Source organism: Notechis scutatus, chromosome 3, assembly GCF_049901735.1.
Source record: "Notechis scutatus isolate UNSWTSFEM ecotype Mainland chromosome 3, rNotScu1.2, whole genome shotgun sequence".
Taxonomy (NCBI): Eukaryota; Metazoa; Chordata; class Lepidosauria; order Squamata; family Elapidae; genus Notechis; species Notechis scutatus.
The window spans coordinates 182,248,989-182,267,749 of NC_142011.1; the positions used below are offsets into that span (position 1 = coordinate 182,248,989).

At 35.1% G+C, this 18,761-nt stretch overlaps 1 protein-coding gene across 2 annotated transcripts in view; it reads left to right on the plus strand.

Moving 5' to 3' along the window:
• SLC26A7 (solute carrier family 26 member 7) overlaps positions 1-18,761 on the plus strand; it is a 52,245-nt gene that overhangs the window by 11,115 nt on the left and 22,369 nt on the right. The window contains exons 3-10 of one of the 2 annotated variants that reach the window (XM_026690972.2): positions 3,994-4,166; positions 8,739-8,903; positions 11,756-11,908; positions 13,228-13,310; positions 14,130-14,277; positions 14,437-14,550; positions 16,014-16,091; positions 16,247-16,303. In XM_026690972.2, the coding sequence (XP_026546757.1) occupies positions 3,994-4,166; positions 8,739-8,903; positions 11,756-11,908; positions 13,228-13,310; positions 14,130-14,277; positions 14,437-14,550; positions 16,014-16,091; positions 16,247-16,303 (971 nt within the window). The remainder of the gene's footprint in view (positions 1-3,993; positions 4,167-8,738; positions 8,904-11,755; positions 11,909-13,227; positions 13,311-14,129; positions 14,278-14,436; positions 14,551-16,013; positions 16,092-16,246; positions 16,304-18,761) is intronic. The other variant, XM_026690979.2, reaches the window with a different exon arrangement.

The window sequence follows — 18,761 nt, forward strand, 5'->3', positions numbered from 1 at the left end:
ATGGTGGAATAATATCCGGTTGGCTTCTCTGAGACTTTCCCAGAATTATTCTGCTTGTATTCTTTAGTAAGAACCCCTTGCAAATTCATTGAATGCAAATAGAGCAATGCATAATGAGTTGGATTCTTAATAACTATGTTGTTCAAGTGATTGAGTCAGTGATATTTGTATTCACATGACAATCCTAATGATTATGATTTCAGTCATAGACTATTGTTTAGAGAAGATGAAGAATACATCCCGGAAGCAAGGTTTTTCTTTTGTGCCTCTCTGTACTTCCTTTGTATCAGGGTTGTCAAACTGGATTTCTTTGAGGGCCTGATGAGCGCTGTACTTCTCAGTGGGCTGGCGGGGGTGGGGGGAGGGGGGGAGATGGGATGGATGCCTCCTGCAGAACCATACTGGCCAAAACGGGGCCTGAAGGGGGAGCATGTGGCCCCCCCACAGTCCATTTTCAGCCTCCATGGCCTCCTGCAGCACTCTGCTGGCTGAAAACAGGCAGCGGGGGCTGCGTGAGGCCCCCAATGGGCTGTTTTTGGCTGGCAGTGTGCTGCAAGAGGTGTGGAAGCCAAAAATGGACTGTGGGGGGCTACATGCAGCTGCTCCTGCAATCCCATTTTGGCCTGCAGAGGTACTGCGGGCTGCTCCTTTGATATTTTCAGGCTGGCCCCGCAGGCCAGTTCTAAGCACCCCATGGACTGGATCCGGCCGATGGGCCTTGAGTTTGACAACCCTGCTTTATATCAACATTCTTTCCCTTTTTCTTCCCCCTTTTTCCTACTTATGAAACCTGGAAAAGTATGTGAAACAAGTTTAAAATACCCAAAATTATATTTCCTCCTTAAAATTCCAGGAGTTGAGGTATAGGATTGCTATGCATTTATATGAGTAAGTCAACAGCAGGTTCATGACATCCCTTATTGAGCTCTCTTTTTTTCCCTTTTCTTTCCTATGAAATGGTCCATAGAGCTCAAAAGTGTCTCTCAATGTATTAGCAGCAGATATCAAAGTTTTAGGTTGCACTCTTTCCTAGCCCTGCTTAGAGATTGACTTACTGGCTTATAATGCATACAGTGTAGGTGGCCCTCGACTTACCACAGTTCATTTAGTGACCATTCAAAGTTACAAAGGCACTGAAAAAAGTGATTCGTGGCCATTTTTCACACTTACAACCTTGGTACCATCCCCATGATCATGTGATGAAAATTCAGATGCTTGGCAACTGTTCATACTTGTGACCGTGGCTTTGTCCCAAATCAATGGGGGGAACCAGATTCACTTAACAACCATGTTACCAACTTATCAGCTGCAGTGACTCACTTAACATCTGTGGTAAGAAAGGATGTAAACTGAGGGAAAATTCACTTAACCACGGAAAATTTGGACTCAATTGTGGTTGTAAGTTGAGGACTACCTGTATGCTTTTCCTCTGAGTAACAATCTTATGTCTTTCTTCCCTTTTGATATCTTAGTATGTAACGAAGCCCAACAGGCAGGATTTGTTGCACTATTCTATATTTCATTTATTCTGAAACAATGACAGTCTTCAACTTAATAATTAAAGACGTTGACTCTTTAGAATGTGAAGCATAGAAGAAACCATCTGGTCTTCGTTGCAGAAAACAATGGAGCTGAGTATGGGGTCATGTCTCCCATAATTCAATATGGGTTGAACATAATGTAGGAAGGTAAAGAGTTGTGTCTTTCTAGTATTGGGGACGGTGTCTCTGCACTTAAAATGCAGAACTGTATGGAACCTCACACAAAGCTAAACCCTCTGGGGCTGAAAATCTCAACTACATGCACATTCTCCTTGGTTATTATTATGCTTTCTGAGAAGCAGTTGTGTTCTTTTGAGTAATTGCGTGGCTCTTTGCAAATAGCCTTTGTGCATTCAGCAATACATTTAACAACTCTGTGGGAGCCATGTGGTCTACTAGGATAGCAACATCCCATCCAAAGTACATAGAATTTGCATCGGAATGTATCCAAGGCATTTTGTTAAAGCTCTCTTGCCACTCACTGGCAAGCTGGATTGGGATTTTGCGGTGAGTTCCTTGGAAGTGATGATAATGTTGAGTCAGCAGAGTAGATGATATGTAGTTATTTTATTTTAAGCGTAAAAATTGCCCAACTGGGACATGATGCACTATTGGTTTTATTAAAAAAAGGTATTCATATTATCTTATATTTTGAAAAAATGTTGGATGCACTTTGATTTTTTAAAGTGGTAAATACATGAGCAGATATTTACAGATTATGCTGTTGTACTATTTAGTTTATCTTTAAATGAAATAAGAATCAGCAGGATGAAGGAATTCTGTTTAAAGCCACATTGTGAAACAGTAGCAGAAACAATTAAGCATATATTAACATGAGTTTTTAATTTTTATGTTTTCTTAAGTATCCGTTGGTTCATTAAGGATGTGTTTGTTGTAAAAGTCTCAGATATATCAGAGATGAATAGCCCAAGGCCTCAGGGCTATTACAGGGCCTTCAAAATCCTTGACTGTTTCTTCTCAAGATCTTTAAGAATTACCAAACTGTAACTGTTTGACTAGAGGAAGGAAGGAAGTTAATTAAAGAATGACCATATTAATGATAATTTATTTTAAATAAAGCAAATGTAGATTAAATTAAATCTTTCTATGACTTTTTTTTCTACGGGTACCAGTTTTCATAATTTTCAGTTGGCATACTTATTGGCTGTGCTATAAAAATTTGTGTAGTTAATAGCTCCACCCAGTAGGAAGGGGCCATATAAGAAGACATTCTTGCATCTATGACTGATGCAGGGGTCTTCAAACGACAACTTTGAGATATGTGGACTTCAACTCCCAGAATTCCTCCTCCAGTCATGTAAGCTCATGAATTCTGGGAGTTGAAGTCCACAAGTCTTAAACTTGCCAACTTTGCTCTGACCTTCTTGCCAAGTTTGAAGACCTTTGGCCTAATGGATGCAAATTCAGTCCATAGAAAAGGGAAAAGTGTTTTTCAGGCTAAACTATTTGTCTACCTTGGTCTGTACTGTGTGCCTGAACTCTCTAAAAACTGAGATATAAGTATTTTCTGTTGTATGCTGTTTCTTTTATACACATAATCAGCAACTGATTTCTCACGCAAAGAATCAGTTTCTACCTACAGTATTTCAAACTATTTCCCTCCTTATTTTATGCTAACATTTATGCAGTCTAGACCATTGCTGGACATCAAACTATCCCTGGAAATATTTTTTAAAAAATTCAGATAAGCTTCAGCACAAGGATTGCATATATATGCAGTCATATGACTTACGTACATACAAAAAACAGCGAACAGCTTTTTGCCTAGAATTTGTATAATGTACAATGGAGTTCTCAATATGGAAATGAATGCTCATGGCAAGAGGAAATGTATAAAGGTGATGTTTGCAGAAAGCAAAATGATGATGATGTTATCCATTTGATGTTATCCAGTTATGTCTGACTCTTGGTGATTCTCTAACTCAAGTCTCTTCACAACTTCCGATCTTTGCCCTACTTTCTATGCTCTGGCTGGTATCAGCTCTGATGGTGGAGAGAAAAATATGCTGAGAAGACTTAGTGCTTAGGATATCGATATAGCTATGGCATACCGACAATAATTAGAATTCAATCAATCAGTTAATAAATCAATATCACCATATCTCACAACTTTCAGAAATTCAAAATAGTGATAAAACATGACATGTTCAAAAAAGTCAAGTTAAAATTAGAATTAGTTGGGCATAGTCTGGAATCATATAACTATGATTTATTTAACCATGATTTTGTTAAATGTGCTATAAATGAGAAAGATCAAACATCATCATAATAAGACCAATTTACATGCAGAGGTTGGATTCACATAGCATGTCAAACCCAGCAATCTGAATCATTGCTTAGCTGTAAAGGTATTTCTTTCTTCCTAAGCAACTTAGAGTGATCTGATAGGAATTAAACAAATGATCACTAAATCCTCTTTCTTCTTTTGCAGGAACCTTTGCTCTGACCTCCTTGATTTCTGCAAATGCTGTTGAGCGTCTTGTTCCTCCCATAAGCACCAATTTCACCTCAGACAATACATCTGAAGTATTGGGCTTATCTGAGTTTGAGATGCAGAGGATTGGAGTTGCTGCAGCAGTTTCACTCCTAGGAGGGCTGATTCAAGTACGTTTTTCAGAAGTTGAATTTTATAACTAGAAAAATCAGTTCTTGTACTAAAATAGCAATAGCAATGGCACTTAGACTTGTATACTGCGTTACAGCACTTCACAGCCCTCTCTAAGCAGTTTACAGAGTCAGCATATTGCCCCCAACAATCTGGGTCCTTATTTACCAACCCCAGAAGGATGGAAGACCGAGTCAACCTTGAGCTGATGAGACCAGTTTGTCTGTTTATTTATGTATTTATTTATTTATGTATTTGTGTGTGTGTATTTATTTATTTATTCATTCATTCATTCATTTATTTATTTATTGGATTTATATTTATGCATAGTCACCATGGGTGAATAGGCAGCAATATAAATTCAATAAAAATGAATGAATGAATGAATGAATAAATAAATAATCTGAACTGAACTGTTGGTAGCTGGCAGTCAGCAGAAATAGCCTGCAGTATTGCGTTCTAACCACTGTGCCACCACTGTTTCCAGGAGAAGCAAGCCATCATGAAAGGATGTATTTCCAAATGATTTGGGATTATATTTCACACATTATATTAAAACATTATTTAATCATGATTTGTAATTTAAGTTGAAATTGATTTGTTTCACTTAACACAATAAATATAAACATGGCATACAAATCACAGTATTTAGGTTTTCACAACACACTGATTCAAAATTGAACAAAGTCTGATTGCTGGGAGTAGATAATCTGTGCATTCCAGAGGTTAATAAATGATAACTCTGCTATTTTTAGGGAAGATAGCCAATGATGAGGTATGATGGAAGCTGTAATTCTCAATATCCTAAATGCCTCTGCACTGTATACTTTTAAGCCAATTCTCTGGCTTAACATGATTTATAACCCCACCAATGGGGTGAATGTGTTTGAGAAGAATTGCTGTATCAGCAATTTTAATTTGGATGACCTTTGTACATGAAATGAATGAAAAAGACATCTTCACCTTGCATACTAAATGTTAGTGTAGGGTATAACTGCATGTTCCACACTTACCATGCACAGTTTCATAAAAAGTCAATCATCTCAATAACTCTAGTGACTTTGCTTATATCATTTATAAGTAAGCTCAAATAATCAGTTGCACGTAGGCTCTTATATCTGGAAATAATAATTATGCTCCTGCCATTTTCCTGGTACAGATTCAGTGAATATGTAAAAGTTAAAGAATAATTTGTGTTTCTGAATGGTGCATGTTTATCTTTAAGGGTCTATGGCAAAATGGAAAGGTGTGCATGGGTCATATCCATAGTGAACTATTGGAGTATTCTAGTTTTGTAATGAAAATGATTTTTATACAAATTATATAACATATTAAGTGAGTCTCAGAAGCTTCTGTTTATATGCTTTCTTTCTGGTCAATTAAAGGCTTTGCAAATTATACAACATCCAGCTCAAATCATCAATTGAATTATGAAATATTTAGAATTGATTTGGAAAAAAAAGTATATTTGTGTAAGCGCACCTACATTGGTTGCAGAGGCACTCATTTTTCCAATATGAGATTTAATTGAATCACCTTTGAATGTAATATCTGAATGAAATGTTACTGTAATAGAAGTTGAACATATATTAGCAGTAGAACTGGCTGTCTTTTTTTGTTTTCTACACTAGCTCCTGATATGTTTAAAAGACTTATCATTACTTGCTGATAAATAGTATCAGAAGGAAAACACATTTTATTCTCACTGAGCATGAACACAAAAATTAATCAGTGTTTTTTGTTCTAATCTTTGTTTATCCACTAGAGAAGTAAGGCATGCTTTTCAATTGACCTACACTGGGTATGGAATTATGGAAATCTTTTATTTTTTTCAGAGTTTTATTCAATTTTTCATCTTTCAGCAGTTTTGGTCTTTTTCTTTTTATCTTACTCTCTCTTTTTTCATCAGCTACTACAGCACATCTTCCAGAGATCTCCAGATGTTAATAGCACATCATATTTTTTAATACAGCAAAAGACAATTGTTAAACACATGTGATTGGAGAGGGATCATATTCATTAATATCCCTGCTGATATTTGTTTTGGAACCATTTTCATGGTTAACCTTGTTATAGGAACCCAAATCATGTTTTAACTGGTCATAGCCTAGATAGCGTAATGCACACATGGTAAATGATGTTTTTGTTCTAAAGGAAGGCCAATAGCCAAATTTGTTGAGATGTTCTGAATAGCTGCATTCATGCTCTGCTAAGAGTTTTTTTTTGTAAACAGTATCAAATAATTCAAGGTCAGTATGTTGAGGATCAGGAACAAATCCAAGCTGCTAAAGCTCTTGACTTTTATTTCCTATAATATGATCTTTATATTTTAACTATGAATAGATAATGTATATTTGTGTGTGTGCATGCCTCTCTTTCTCTCTCCCTCTCCCTTTCCCTCCCTCAGTGTGTATATGTGTGTGTGTGTGTGTGTGTGTGTAAATGTGTATTGCATGTAAATAAATAAATAAATAAAAATAAATAAATAAAACAAAACAAAACAAAACACTATTTCCCAGGGAAGGTTTAATAAAATCCAGATAAGCTTTCCATCAGAATTTGAGTTCTATTTAATGGGCCTTGATTTAGCATACTTTGGGTCTAAGGGGCCATCTCAAAAATGGCTTATTAATAGATTGAAAATGTCTTTTTTTAAAAAACAAACCCTCTGCTTTAATAAACTCACTATCAAATTAGGATTGGCGGTTCCTAACACACATTCCGGGATTCTGTACTTTGCCTCTAATTGCCATATTGAAGTCTGTGTGATTTGTCTTTCCTTGGTTATGCCTTTGGTGCAGTACTTGACAAAAGAACCTACATCACAAGGCTGTTGTGAGGGGAAGTGAGAGGACCTCATGTGTACCTCTTTTTTCATTCCTGAAAAAAAGGTGGGGTATGTACAAGGTTGTCCTCAATTTACAACCACAATTGTTGCTAAGTGAGAAATTTGTTCTGCCCCATTTTTAGGCTTTTCTTGCCACAGTTGTTAAGTGAATGACTGCAGTTCTTAAATTAGTAACATGGTTGTTAATTGAATCTGGTTCCCCCTTTGACCCTGCTTGTCAGAAGGTCCCAAAAGGGGATTACATGACTCCAGGACACTGCAACCGTCATAAATGTGAATCAGTTGTCAAGCATCCAATGGCATCTGAATTTTGCTCATATGACTTGGGGATGCTGCAATGGCTGTAAGTGTGAAAAATGGCCATAAATCACTTTTTCAGTGTTGTTGTAACTTTGAATAGTCACTAAATGAACTGTTGTAAGTTGAGGACTAGTTGTATTTAACAAAGAAACATATAGACACAGAGACATACACACACACACACACACACACACACACACACACACCAAGAGACACAGAAACAGACACAAGACACACAGACAAACTGTGGCTCTCACTTCTATCTCTCTAGTTGTGATGTCTAGAAATCTAACCTTTTACATTTCAAATTTGTTAGTCTGAATTTTATAAACTGAATACAGTCAGTCCTTAACATCCATTCGTTTAGTGGCCTTACAAAATAGTGACTTATGACAGGTTTTTACACTTAGAGCCATTGCAGCATCCCCACGGTTGCATGATCACATTATCATTATCTATCAGATTATTAATGTTAATAATGTTAATCTTCTCATCAATCCTTATCACCCATCCCCTCCCACTTGTGACTGTATGACTGTAACTTTGTCGCTTGTATACTTACGATTTATATTGACTGTTTCCTAGTATGATTTGATTGCTTATTGTATCCTATGACTATCATTAAGTGTTGTACCTGATGATTCTTGATGAATATCTTTTCTTTTATGTATACTGAGAGTATTTCCACCAAGACAATTCCTTGTGTGTCCAACCACACTTGGCCAATAAAGAATTCTATTCTGTTCTGTTCTGTTCTGTTCTATTCTATTCTTACAGTTGTGCTGTCCCATGGTCATATGATCACCATTTGTAACCTTCCTGGCTGGCTTCTGACAAGCACAATCAATGGGAGGAAGCCAGATTCAATTAACAACTGCATGATTTGCTTAACAACTGCAATGATTCATAAAATGGGGCACAACTCACTTAACAATGGTCTTGCTTAGCAACAGAAATTTTGGGCTCCATCGTGTTTGTAAATTGAGGATTACCTGTACCATAACTTTTAAGTGTAACCTGTGTGACTTCTTTGGCTTAATATTTGTCCCATCCACAGAGCTTCTAATGTTTGTACATTGGAATAACCTAAAGTCAATGAAGACAAATGGCCAGAGTCAGCTATTATAACTAATCTCAGCGCCCGAGCCTGATGGTAAACTCATTTGGGGGAAAATATATTTGTATATACACAAGAGAGATAGCATTTAATAAATGTATGAAAGTTAATATGGGTTGAAAGGGTATTCATGAGTGCAATGAGTAATGAAATAATTTCTACTTGATTAGCTCATAGAACTTTCTCATCTGTTTTTTTTTTTAAAAATGCAAGTTAGTGTTTCGCTTTCCTACATTAGAATCAGTAACTGCATCTGGATGCAATCTCTATTATATTTCTGAAATTATATTATTTCTGGTTTCTCAGGTAGCAATGTTTATGCTACATTTGGGCAGTGCTACCTGTTTGCTAACAGAGTCAGTGATAAGTGCAATGACAACTGGGGCAGCAACGCACGTTGTGACTTCACAAGTGAAGTATCTCCTGGGAATGAAAATGCCATATATCTCAGGACCTCTGGGATTCTTTTATGTGAGTATATTGATAAATGTTTGTTGTGCTGTTTTGCTCCTATTTGCATGCTTGTTAAAGTTGGGGGATAAACTCTAAATACTATTGTGATCTTTTGTATCAGGCCTGACTCTGTTATCTCCAACTGGAGTCAATTCTGGATGCAATTCTAGGTTTGCTATCTGATGCTATCTGGAACTTGCCATGAGTTCTGAAGCCTAGCTACATTCTACTGACTAGTCTTCAATGTGGCTAAATTGACTTCTTATTTAGAGAGAAGACAATATCGATGTTCACTATTGATTTGTAGACTTACTGAGTCCTTATAGACTTCTTGCATGAAACAGAAAAAACATGATTTATCATTTTGATGATTAGAAAAAAGAGATAATAGAAAAAAGAGTGATTTTTGTTGTATAGATAATTTCAGATACACAGTAATTGCTGTAAAGAAAATTGAAAGCAACATTTCTATTTCTTTTTATTCTCTAAGAGACATAGGTGGTTAAGCAATATGAAATATAAATAAATAAAATTCTTATACATTATACTTTTTGCTTTTTATTTTGTTCTTTCTTTACCTTGTTAGTTATATGTAATAATGAATATTACATAAATATAAGAAAAGAAAAATATGAGCTCATTAGGCCTGGCAAGTATCTTCCAGACAGATACCACACTTACATGGGAAAGGACCATGTCATATCCATTTTTCAAAGTAGCTGTTTCCAGCTGTACTTGGCTATGCAGAATGTTGAGATATGCAATATTAAAAATAAAGTATATAACTTCCAAACCAGCTTTTCCAAGACAAGGCATGGCAGGATTCCACTTGACAGCTGAAATGCTGTGTAGCACATTTTCTGAAAATAAGAACAAGCTAAATAATATATAAATAATTCTTTAAAAGTGAATGTTCATATTTAGGACCTGATCTCTTATTTTTCTTATGAACAAGTTTCTGAATTAGATGATTCAAGACTTAGATTTAAATTATGTTTGTAAAGCAATTTCATTTTGAATCAGTGTTGCGTTTGGCTGCCAAATGTTGGAGAAAAACACTTTTTAGCAATTTAATGGGTGCTTTCTGCCTGTAAAATTGGATTTGTTAGTATAGGTTCCAATCTTTTGAATTAAGCTGTTTGCTTTGATAGCTGCACCCATTTAGAACTTCAACCTTAATTGCTTTTCTTTGCAGTTATACTTTTTGGCATGCTAGCTCTATGATGTCATTTGTATGTGTTAGTATGCACTATTCAATGATGTGGCTAAATTATACAATTATTGAGCTCTAGTGTGCATCTCTGTTGGGAGTGTACTCTGCAAATTCAGTCTTGCCATGTTCATCAGCCACTGCTTTATCCTTTGCCTCTTCAGAAAGTCTGTTTGGACTTTCCATTCCAAAAATAAACTTTGATTTGGGGTCTTGAGTTGAATTTGCTTTTTTTTTTTTGCTGATTGGATGTATGTAACATGTCTACATTCGTTTTAAAAATGTTATCTATGCAACATGTGATTCTTTTTTTGTTGCTGTGATGATTTGTTGAGTTGCTTATGATTTAATTAAATGTCAACAAGGAACATAAAAGAACTTTGCTGTCCTTTGGTCTCACCAAGTGTTTTTCTCAAGTGTCTTATTGCATTTTTTTTGAAAAGTCCAAGATTCTCCACAACAGCTTGCATGGGCTAACAAAGATATTTTATCCCTCTATAATTCAGTTCTGGAAAACTAGAAATGGCAGTCTCAGTTTCTTTGTGTTGTTGGACAAGGGCAATGGCTAAAAGAAGAATAAGCGGTTAAGCTTGATGGTAGAGTTCACAGCAACCTGCAACCCACCAAATTACCTTTTTATTTGTAGATGTCATCTTCACTGGAATTATCATTAGGACTCTCTCTAGGTTCAATTTACAGCCATTTGTCTGGAATAGTATGGTGACTTCTGATTGAACAGTGGGTTGGACTAGAAGACTTCCAAGGTCCCTTCTAACTCTGTTATTCTGTTATGTTCTGAATTCCCATGGAGCTTTTGTCTTTGCTTGGAGAACCTTAGACCCTATTCATGTGAGTGTATTGAAGGTGAGCCTTAGAGCTTGATATCACTGCCTCTCTTAAACTACGCTTTGACTTGTTTCTCTGCCATTAATGGCAGATTCTTCTGTAGCTCATTGGCTATTAGAACTGATATTCCGTGTCATAATTATTGATGTTTCTAAAATTAAAATTAATTTTGGAAACTTACAAGCATAGTTGATTCAACTTGCCATGTCAGCTGTCTGCCATATATCTTTCACATATTAAATAGTATATATTTGTGTTCATCTAGACTTCTATAGGTATATAAAGCAAAGCAATGATTCATACTGTATTTCAGAAGATTAAAAAGCCTCCTGGAAATTACAGGAAAGATGAAACATTTAGCAAAAGTTAAGCTCCTCTCTTTTCTCTAATAAAGATTTGAACTGAATATGCATCTCTTCAGAAAACAAAAGAAACTGCAGCAATGTGGAGGGCATTGCTGGATCCAATTTTTAATAGCAATAGCACTTAGACTCACATACCACTTTATAGTGCTTTACAGCCCTCTCTAAGCGGTTTACAGAATCAGCATATTGCCCCCAACAATCTGAGTCCTCATTTTATCCACCTCTGAAAGACGGAAGGCTGAGTCAACCTTGAGGCTGGTGGAATTTGAACTACCAAATTGTAGGCAGCCAATAGTCAGCAGAAATGGCCTGCAGTACTGCATTCTAACCACTGCGCCACCGAGGCTCATAATATTCAGGATTAGGTCTCAGTATCAATAACTTCTCCATACCTGAATGTATCTTAAAAGATTGCTTATTTATAATGTATGACCTTTCTTTCCATATAGATTTATGCCTACATTTTTGAAAACATCAGATCCATTCAACTGGAAACTGTCCTACTGTCTATATCTAGTATTGTCATACTAGTTCTTGTTAAAGAGCTAAATGAAAAATTTAAGAAGAAAATTAAAATAGTGCTTCCTATTGATTTGGTTCTGGTAAGTATGACTTTTTAGGTACTGTATTGATAATTTGCTACAGTTCTCGATGCCTTCTGCTTATTTCATGAAACAGTTATGTATAGATTTATCAATGTAATGATGTTATGATAAATCTGCTGTGTAAATCAGCTGAAGTCTATCCTCAGCCATGGCAACTGCCATGATGACTGACAAACATACATGCACATGAACATACAGTATATGAAGATACTCAACAGGGCAGGAAGAAAGAAGAAGGCAGTGCTATGCTATGTATTATTTCTAAAGGGAAAGACATGATTAAAAAAATCTTAACAAATATACAAACTAGCTACAATTTTATTTTATAATATAATATATCATATTACAGGATAATTAAAAATTAAAATTTCCAGGAAACACCGTAAATAAATAATTCTAGAAAGCTTGACCATTTTAAAATATATATATTTTCCTTCTGCCTGTAATTATCAAATAAACAAAATGATATTGATAAGCAGCATGTCTCAAAGTCCACTGCCACAAGATTCATATATTGTTTCTCATAAAACTTCTGAGAAAAATATTACATTCTTATGAAAGAAAAAGGTAATAAAGATTTAATCAATACTGTTTGTGCCCATTAATGTCAGTCAGACAATGTTGTGATATATAAGCTAGGGTAATTAATTTGAAGAATGCCCCAATTTGTTTCTCTTAAAAATGTCAGATGAGCTTAACTACATTGCTACTTTTTATTTAAGTCAATATATACTGCGGCTCCAATGTAAAGATGTATAAATTTAATGCAAAATCACCATCTTCAGACAGGCTAGTCTACCGCTGCCCAGGCAGAGATTTTACCATGTCCTTCCCCAGGATTTTTAAATATTTAGAAAGGAGGAATACACTATGACTATATGACTCCTACCTTTTTTTTTTCTGGTTCCACAACCATCTGGACTCCAGAAAGCGCCTCTTGAAAGCTAGGAACTCTCTTCAATAATATAAAATGCTGATGAATATGGAGGGAACACCTTTGGAATTCTGAAATACATTAAGACATGTCACTGAGGGAAGTATGAGGGAAGTATGAGGGAAGCTATAAGGCTCCCATTGTGTTTTCCATGAAACAATGTGGCCTTTGGATCAAAGAACATTCCCTTTTGTCTCCCCTGAACCATAACCTGAGTCGATAATTATGGTATTCAACAAGTGATGCCATCTCATAGTTGGCTGTATAGTTGGTCTTAATCCATATTTCTAAGAAAGTAGAAAAACAGTTATGCTACTTCCTATACTTTAAAAAAAATAATCTTGTTGCAAATCACTTAATCTTTATTGTTGCTTGACAATAGGTAATTGCTACCTCTTTCATCTGCTATTCTGCTGACATGGAGCACAGTTTTGGCCTGGAAATTGTGGGACATATTCCAAAAGGGTAATGAGTCTTCTATAAATACGTTTTTGTGTTTATATACATGTACATATGGAAATATAGTTATTTCTTATCCAGATTTTATACAGTAGGTTTCAGTTGTTAATGTGAACTAAGCAACAAAACAGTTGAAGAATGAAAATAAAAGTACACAGTTTGCATTACTACAGATGATAACATCTCAGGAGAAGAAATGAAATCAAAATCTGGTACTTAATAATTTTATTTTTAATAACATATTGGTAAATGTTTCTTGTATCTTTTTGAATGCACTTTCTATAATTAGTAGAGAGTTTTCAAAGGGATAAAACAAATGCTTTTAAATTTATACATTCAATAATAAAATAATATATCCTTTGTTTTTCACGTATAGACCATTCTCTCTCAGGTCACAGATAGGGCTTAATCTTGGGTGGATAAATTTGACATTATATCTACCTCTTGTGCCTCTCTGCTACTTTCACAGTAATTTATTTCAGTGTTGGGAAATTTGAAGGCTATGCAGTGTTCTCTGCCCCCGCACATCACCAGGACCTGAAATGCATTGAAATAAGTTTCTATAAATATATTTCCTTTCATTGCACCTTGTGGGGATAGGAAAGTTTTTAGAAAGGAGAAAAACATACACAATTGAACTGAATAACCCCCCAAAAATGTACCTATAATGCATGGCCCTTTTCAGGTTCTAATGATATTTGTAATAGTAGAATAATGTACAGTACAGCTGATTTCTCTGGGATATTCATTTAATATTCACAATAGTTTTCCCACATTCTTCAGTGTGACATTTTCTGCCACCTAAAACTGTACTTACTTTTGTAGTATTCCAGCACCAAGGTCTCCACCTTTGAAGATCCTCCCTGAAGTAGTGACAGAGGCTTTTGGAGTTGCATTAGTTGGTTATGTGGCATCTCTAGCTCTGGCCCATGACTCTGCTCAAAGATTTCATTACTCTGTAGATGATAACCAGGTAAAAAATAATAATAGCCTTAAAACTTGCCTTCAGGATGCATTTATTTGGGGATGATGGTATAAGAGATGGGAAGGCAAGTTGACTTCAGTTGAGGTTATTTGATTCTATGGGACTTCGGTGTAGCCTCTTCCTTATTTTTGTAAAAATCTTTTTCAGGAGTTCTTGGCTCATGGCCTCAGCAATGTGATCCCTTCATTTTTCTTTTGCATACCAAGTGCAGCAGCCATGGGACGAACTGCACTTCTGTACAACACTGGAGCAAAAACACAGGTATTTCTACTGCCATGATGGATGGGTGGAGATAGTGGCCTATATAGAATGACTATTCAACTCAGAGAGTTGAATTAGTTTTTAATACATCATCTTTAAAAATTCTCCAAATTTTAGTGTCATTAAGAATCAGATCAGCATGACAAAGAAACTTTGAAATTTATAGTACTTATTCGTTTGGCATTTAGAGCGGAGTCACATTTATGAAAGGGTTGTGTTCCTGTAGAAAATAGCAATTCCTTTCCTTTTCTTACTTCTTTGCCAAAAAGATTTTCCATATGTTGGAGAAACGTTTGGCACAAAAATTTCTCATCACATAGTCCTTTCTTTAATATGAAAAAGAAGAAGAGAGAAAGGAAAAAAAAATGACAAGAGCTATTTGTTTTTGATGACAGTTATGTATCTTCCATAATGTATCATCCAATGTAAAATTCCTGAAGGCAAAACAAAGTTTACTTAAAATGAAGAGCGAGTTGGTCACATCAAAGTACTCTACAGTCTGCAGGGTCCTTGGTGCTCTCTGATCTTGGTTGTCTTCTTGCAGGAATTTCACTATCAAACTAGGCAATACCATAATCTACAGCTTGATATACAGCTTGATCATGATTTATCACTTGCTGCTTGTATGTACACTGAGAACTTAGCACTGGAGACAAATTCCTTGTGTGACCAATCACATTTGCCCAAATAAAGAATTCTATTCTATTCTTAGACAGAGTAAAATAAAGGAAAAGGGAAACTTCTTTAAGAAAATGTAAATTATGCTCATACAAATCAAATCTGTAGCATATTTTTTTTTGAAAATAGAGATTTAATTCGCTAACATATAGAAACATTGCATAGCTCTGGCATTAGTTTGCTAGGGTAACTAGAGCTGGATTCTCCATCTGAAGACTTCCAGATAGATATATTAAAACAATATTTCCCGTATTTCCCACCACGGTCAAAAGCCATGGTAGCTTCCAAGACACAGTTGTGTTACGTATGCATCTGTACAAATGCAAATCCACCCTAAACGATGTAAATGAAATGAAGGTATATACCAATATCTGTGGATTTCAACACTTATACGGATACAAATAGACAGCGAACACATTGTTATTTTATTTTTAATACAACTTTACATCTTTGAGTTTTCCTCTTTAAGGCTGTTCTTTGGTAGTTTATCTGAAATAACATGTGCCACTTTTGAGTTTATGTTATATATACTGTTATTTGATACATGCATTTTCTTCTTGAGTAATGTAGGGATACCCTATAATAAGAAAAAATATTAATTTATTCTCAAATGTTTCCAACTACACTTTGTGAGAGAGTCAAAAGTCCCTTTCTCTCCTCTGTTAATTTTTGTATGTCTGCAGTGGTTTGTTATGCTCAGCAACTTTGAGAAAACCAAGGACTTTTATTTGTAGGAGTTTTAGAATCTGAATAATATGATTTTTTTCCTTTCCAACTGTTTTTAGGTGGCTTGTCTGATATCTTGTATCTTGGTGCTTGTGGTTATCTATACAATAGGACCAATGTTATACTGGCTACCCATGGTACAATTCTTTTTTCCCCCTTTAACTATTATTGTGTGCTTATTATTTAATTACTATTCTATTTTTATAGTTCTTTATTATTATTATTATTTGAACTGTATAGCAATTTAGCTGAAATTATTACTTCTGAAAATGATCATTCCACTTTTCTTTAGGACTCCATGAAAGGACATTCCATTGCTGCATGCCAAGAACAAAAAATATGTGAAAAAGTACTCTTTATTTTGCTTGGATAAGAAGCTTAGATATTGTGCACCTACTATATAAGATTAAAATAGGCTGTAAGACTGAGCTGGGTTTTTTGGCCCCAGCACAAGAATTCAATTTGTTCTTTCAGTGTATAAAACATGAAGCACCTTTTTTTTTTTTGCTTAAGAAAGAAAACACTTTTTGTGTAACAAAAGTGCTTGCAAAGGGACTTATGTGAACAGGAGAAAGGAAAGCAACTGTAGGGTAATTTGCTTCAGCTATTTGGCTGGTTTAGCTTGGAACTGCTTAGAACTTTGATGAGAGACCACTAAAAATCCCCAAGCAAGAGGCTAGATTGGAAAGTTTTTAGAAACAATAATCCCAGAAGCAAGCAGTGGTTCACCACTTCTATATGACTGTTTGTCATGTGTTCTTTTTAAGTTTCTGGTGTAAAAATGGAACATCATTGTAAGGAAAAAATAAATATTGCTGCTAGAAATCAAGGTGCACTTCAAGAGCCAGCTTTGTTTCAAAGAAATTTTTACTTTTTATAACATGCAGAAGGAAATCCCTCTGCATTCAGTGGACCTTATTTTTACCTATATAAGTGCACAGAGATTGCAGATTCATTCAAGAAAAATCATAAAATTCTAAGAAGGCTGTTATGCACAGGTAGAAGATTTGATTGCCAGCAGGTCATTCATTATCTTAATCATGAATGCTTTTGGTTGGCCACCACTGAATAAAGGAAATAGCTGGAACTTATAAAAATGTATTTGATTAATTAATCAAATTTATCTAGCTGCTGATCTCACCAAAAGCAGCTCTGGGCAGCACATGACAATTGGATAAAAATAAAGATTGACCCAATTTTAGTTGTAAAAACCTTGAAAACTCATCATTCTCTTCATTGGGAGAATGGTGATTAACCAGCTGAATGGTGCTAGACTGGGTTCATCTATCACATTGAACCATAATCTCAATTTTGTTAAGGTGATTGAGTCCAGACATTCCATACTGCATTGTGAAAATTGTTGCTTGTTGGAAATTGGCATGCAGGCCTCCAGAGAATATCCATCTTACCTGTTTTTTCTATGTATTAAAAGTATTAAGCTTTTTGTATTTCTACCTTAGTCCTGAAAATCCAGACAGAGAAAAGGAAAACTGTAGTTCAGATACTGTATGACTATAATAATACAAAACCAAAAAGAATCCCAAAGAAGTATGGAAAATAAGTAATTGTTAGGGATATACACCCTAGCAGAACCTGCACGGCAGGCAGGCAGGCAGGCAAATATGTGAGACAAACGTTTTTGTAGCTTACACTCAGTAAAACAGATACAATGTGCTAGTTAAATAGTTTATTCCAGTAATAGTTTTAGCATAGTCAAACAGTCCATATATCATACACTAGTTCAGTCCTTCCGGGGATTAATCAGTTGCAAAGTCCAGTGTCGAAAAAGAGGTCAGTAAACTTACAAATATCAGTGCAGTAATATATCTCTTTGCAGTAGAGATATGAAGAAGTTAAAACTCCTTTCTTCCTTCAGCAACAGGAGAGAACATGCAGTTAACAATCCATCATCGTCTGCAAGCAATCCAGTAAGCCAGCAATCAATCAAGTTCTCTTGCTCCCTCTTATGGCGATTTACAGCCGCACCCAAAATTACATGCTTTGCAGTTAAAGTGACACACACTTAAACTCACTATCATAGTTTATATATATTATTTTACCCAAACTATGTTAGGTAACCTATGTTATTCCTAACAGTAATCCTGAATATCAGATCTGATGAAAGCCTTTTTTTTCCCTAAAGAAAAATAGAGTTCTGAAGCAAGACAGAAATAGGGACATATTGTTTCTTTTTATTTTTCTTATATGTATCCATTTCATGTATTCATTCATATGTTTATACTTATACCTGTTATCTTATAATCACTTGACTAAATAAATAAATAAATAAATATGGTAGATACAAGTGTAACAATTGCATTCAGCTAAACATATTTGGTTTTTTTGGTTAATTTTTAACTTTGCATTATATATATTTGGGGAAGGGAATGTATATATATATATATATATATATATATATATATATATATATATATATATATATATATATATATATATATATATATATATATATATATATATATAGTGTTGCTTGGTTGGGTATTTTCCCACGTCATTGTAGTTCTTTTAAAGTTGTAGCAACGTTTCAGCAGAATCTCATCTGCCATCATCAGGCTTCTGTATTGGGTTATTGGGTCTGTATTGACTGTATTGGGTCAATACAGAAGCCTGATGATGGCAGATGAGATTCTGCTGAAACGTTGCTACAACTTTAAAAGAACTACAATGACGTGGGAAAATACCCAACCAAGCCGAACACCATACATGTAAGTACCCGCGAAAACTTAAGAAAACATATATATATATATATATATATATATATATATATATATATGAACAATATCTGC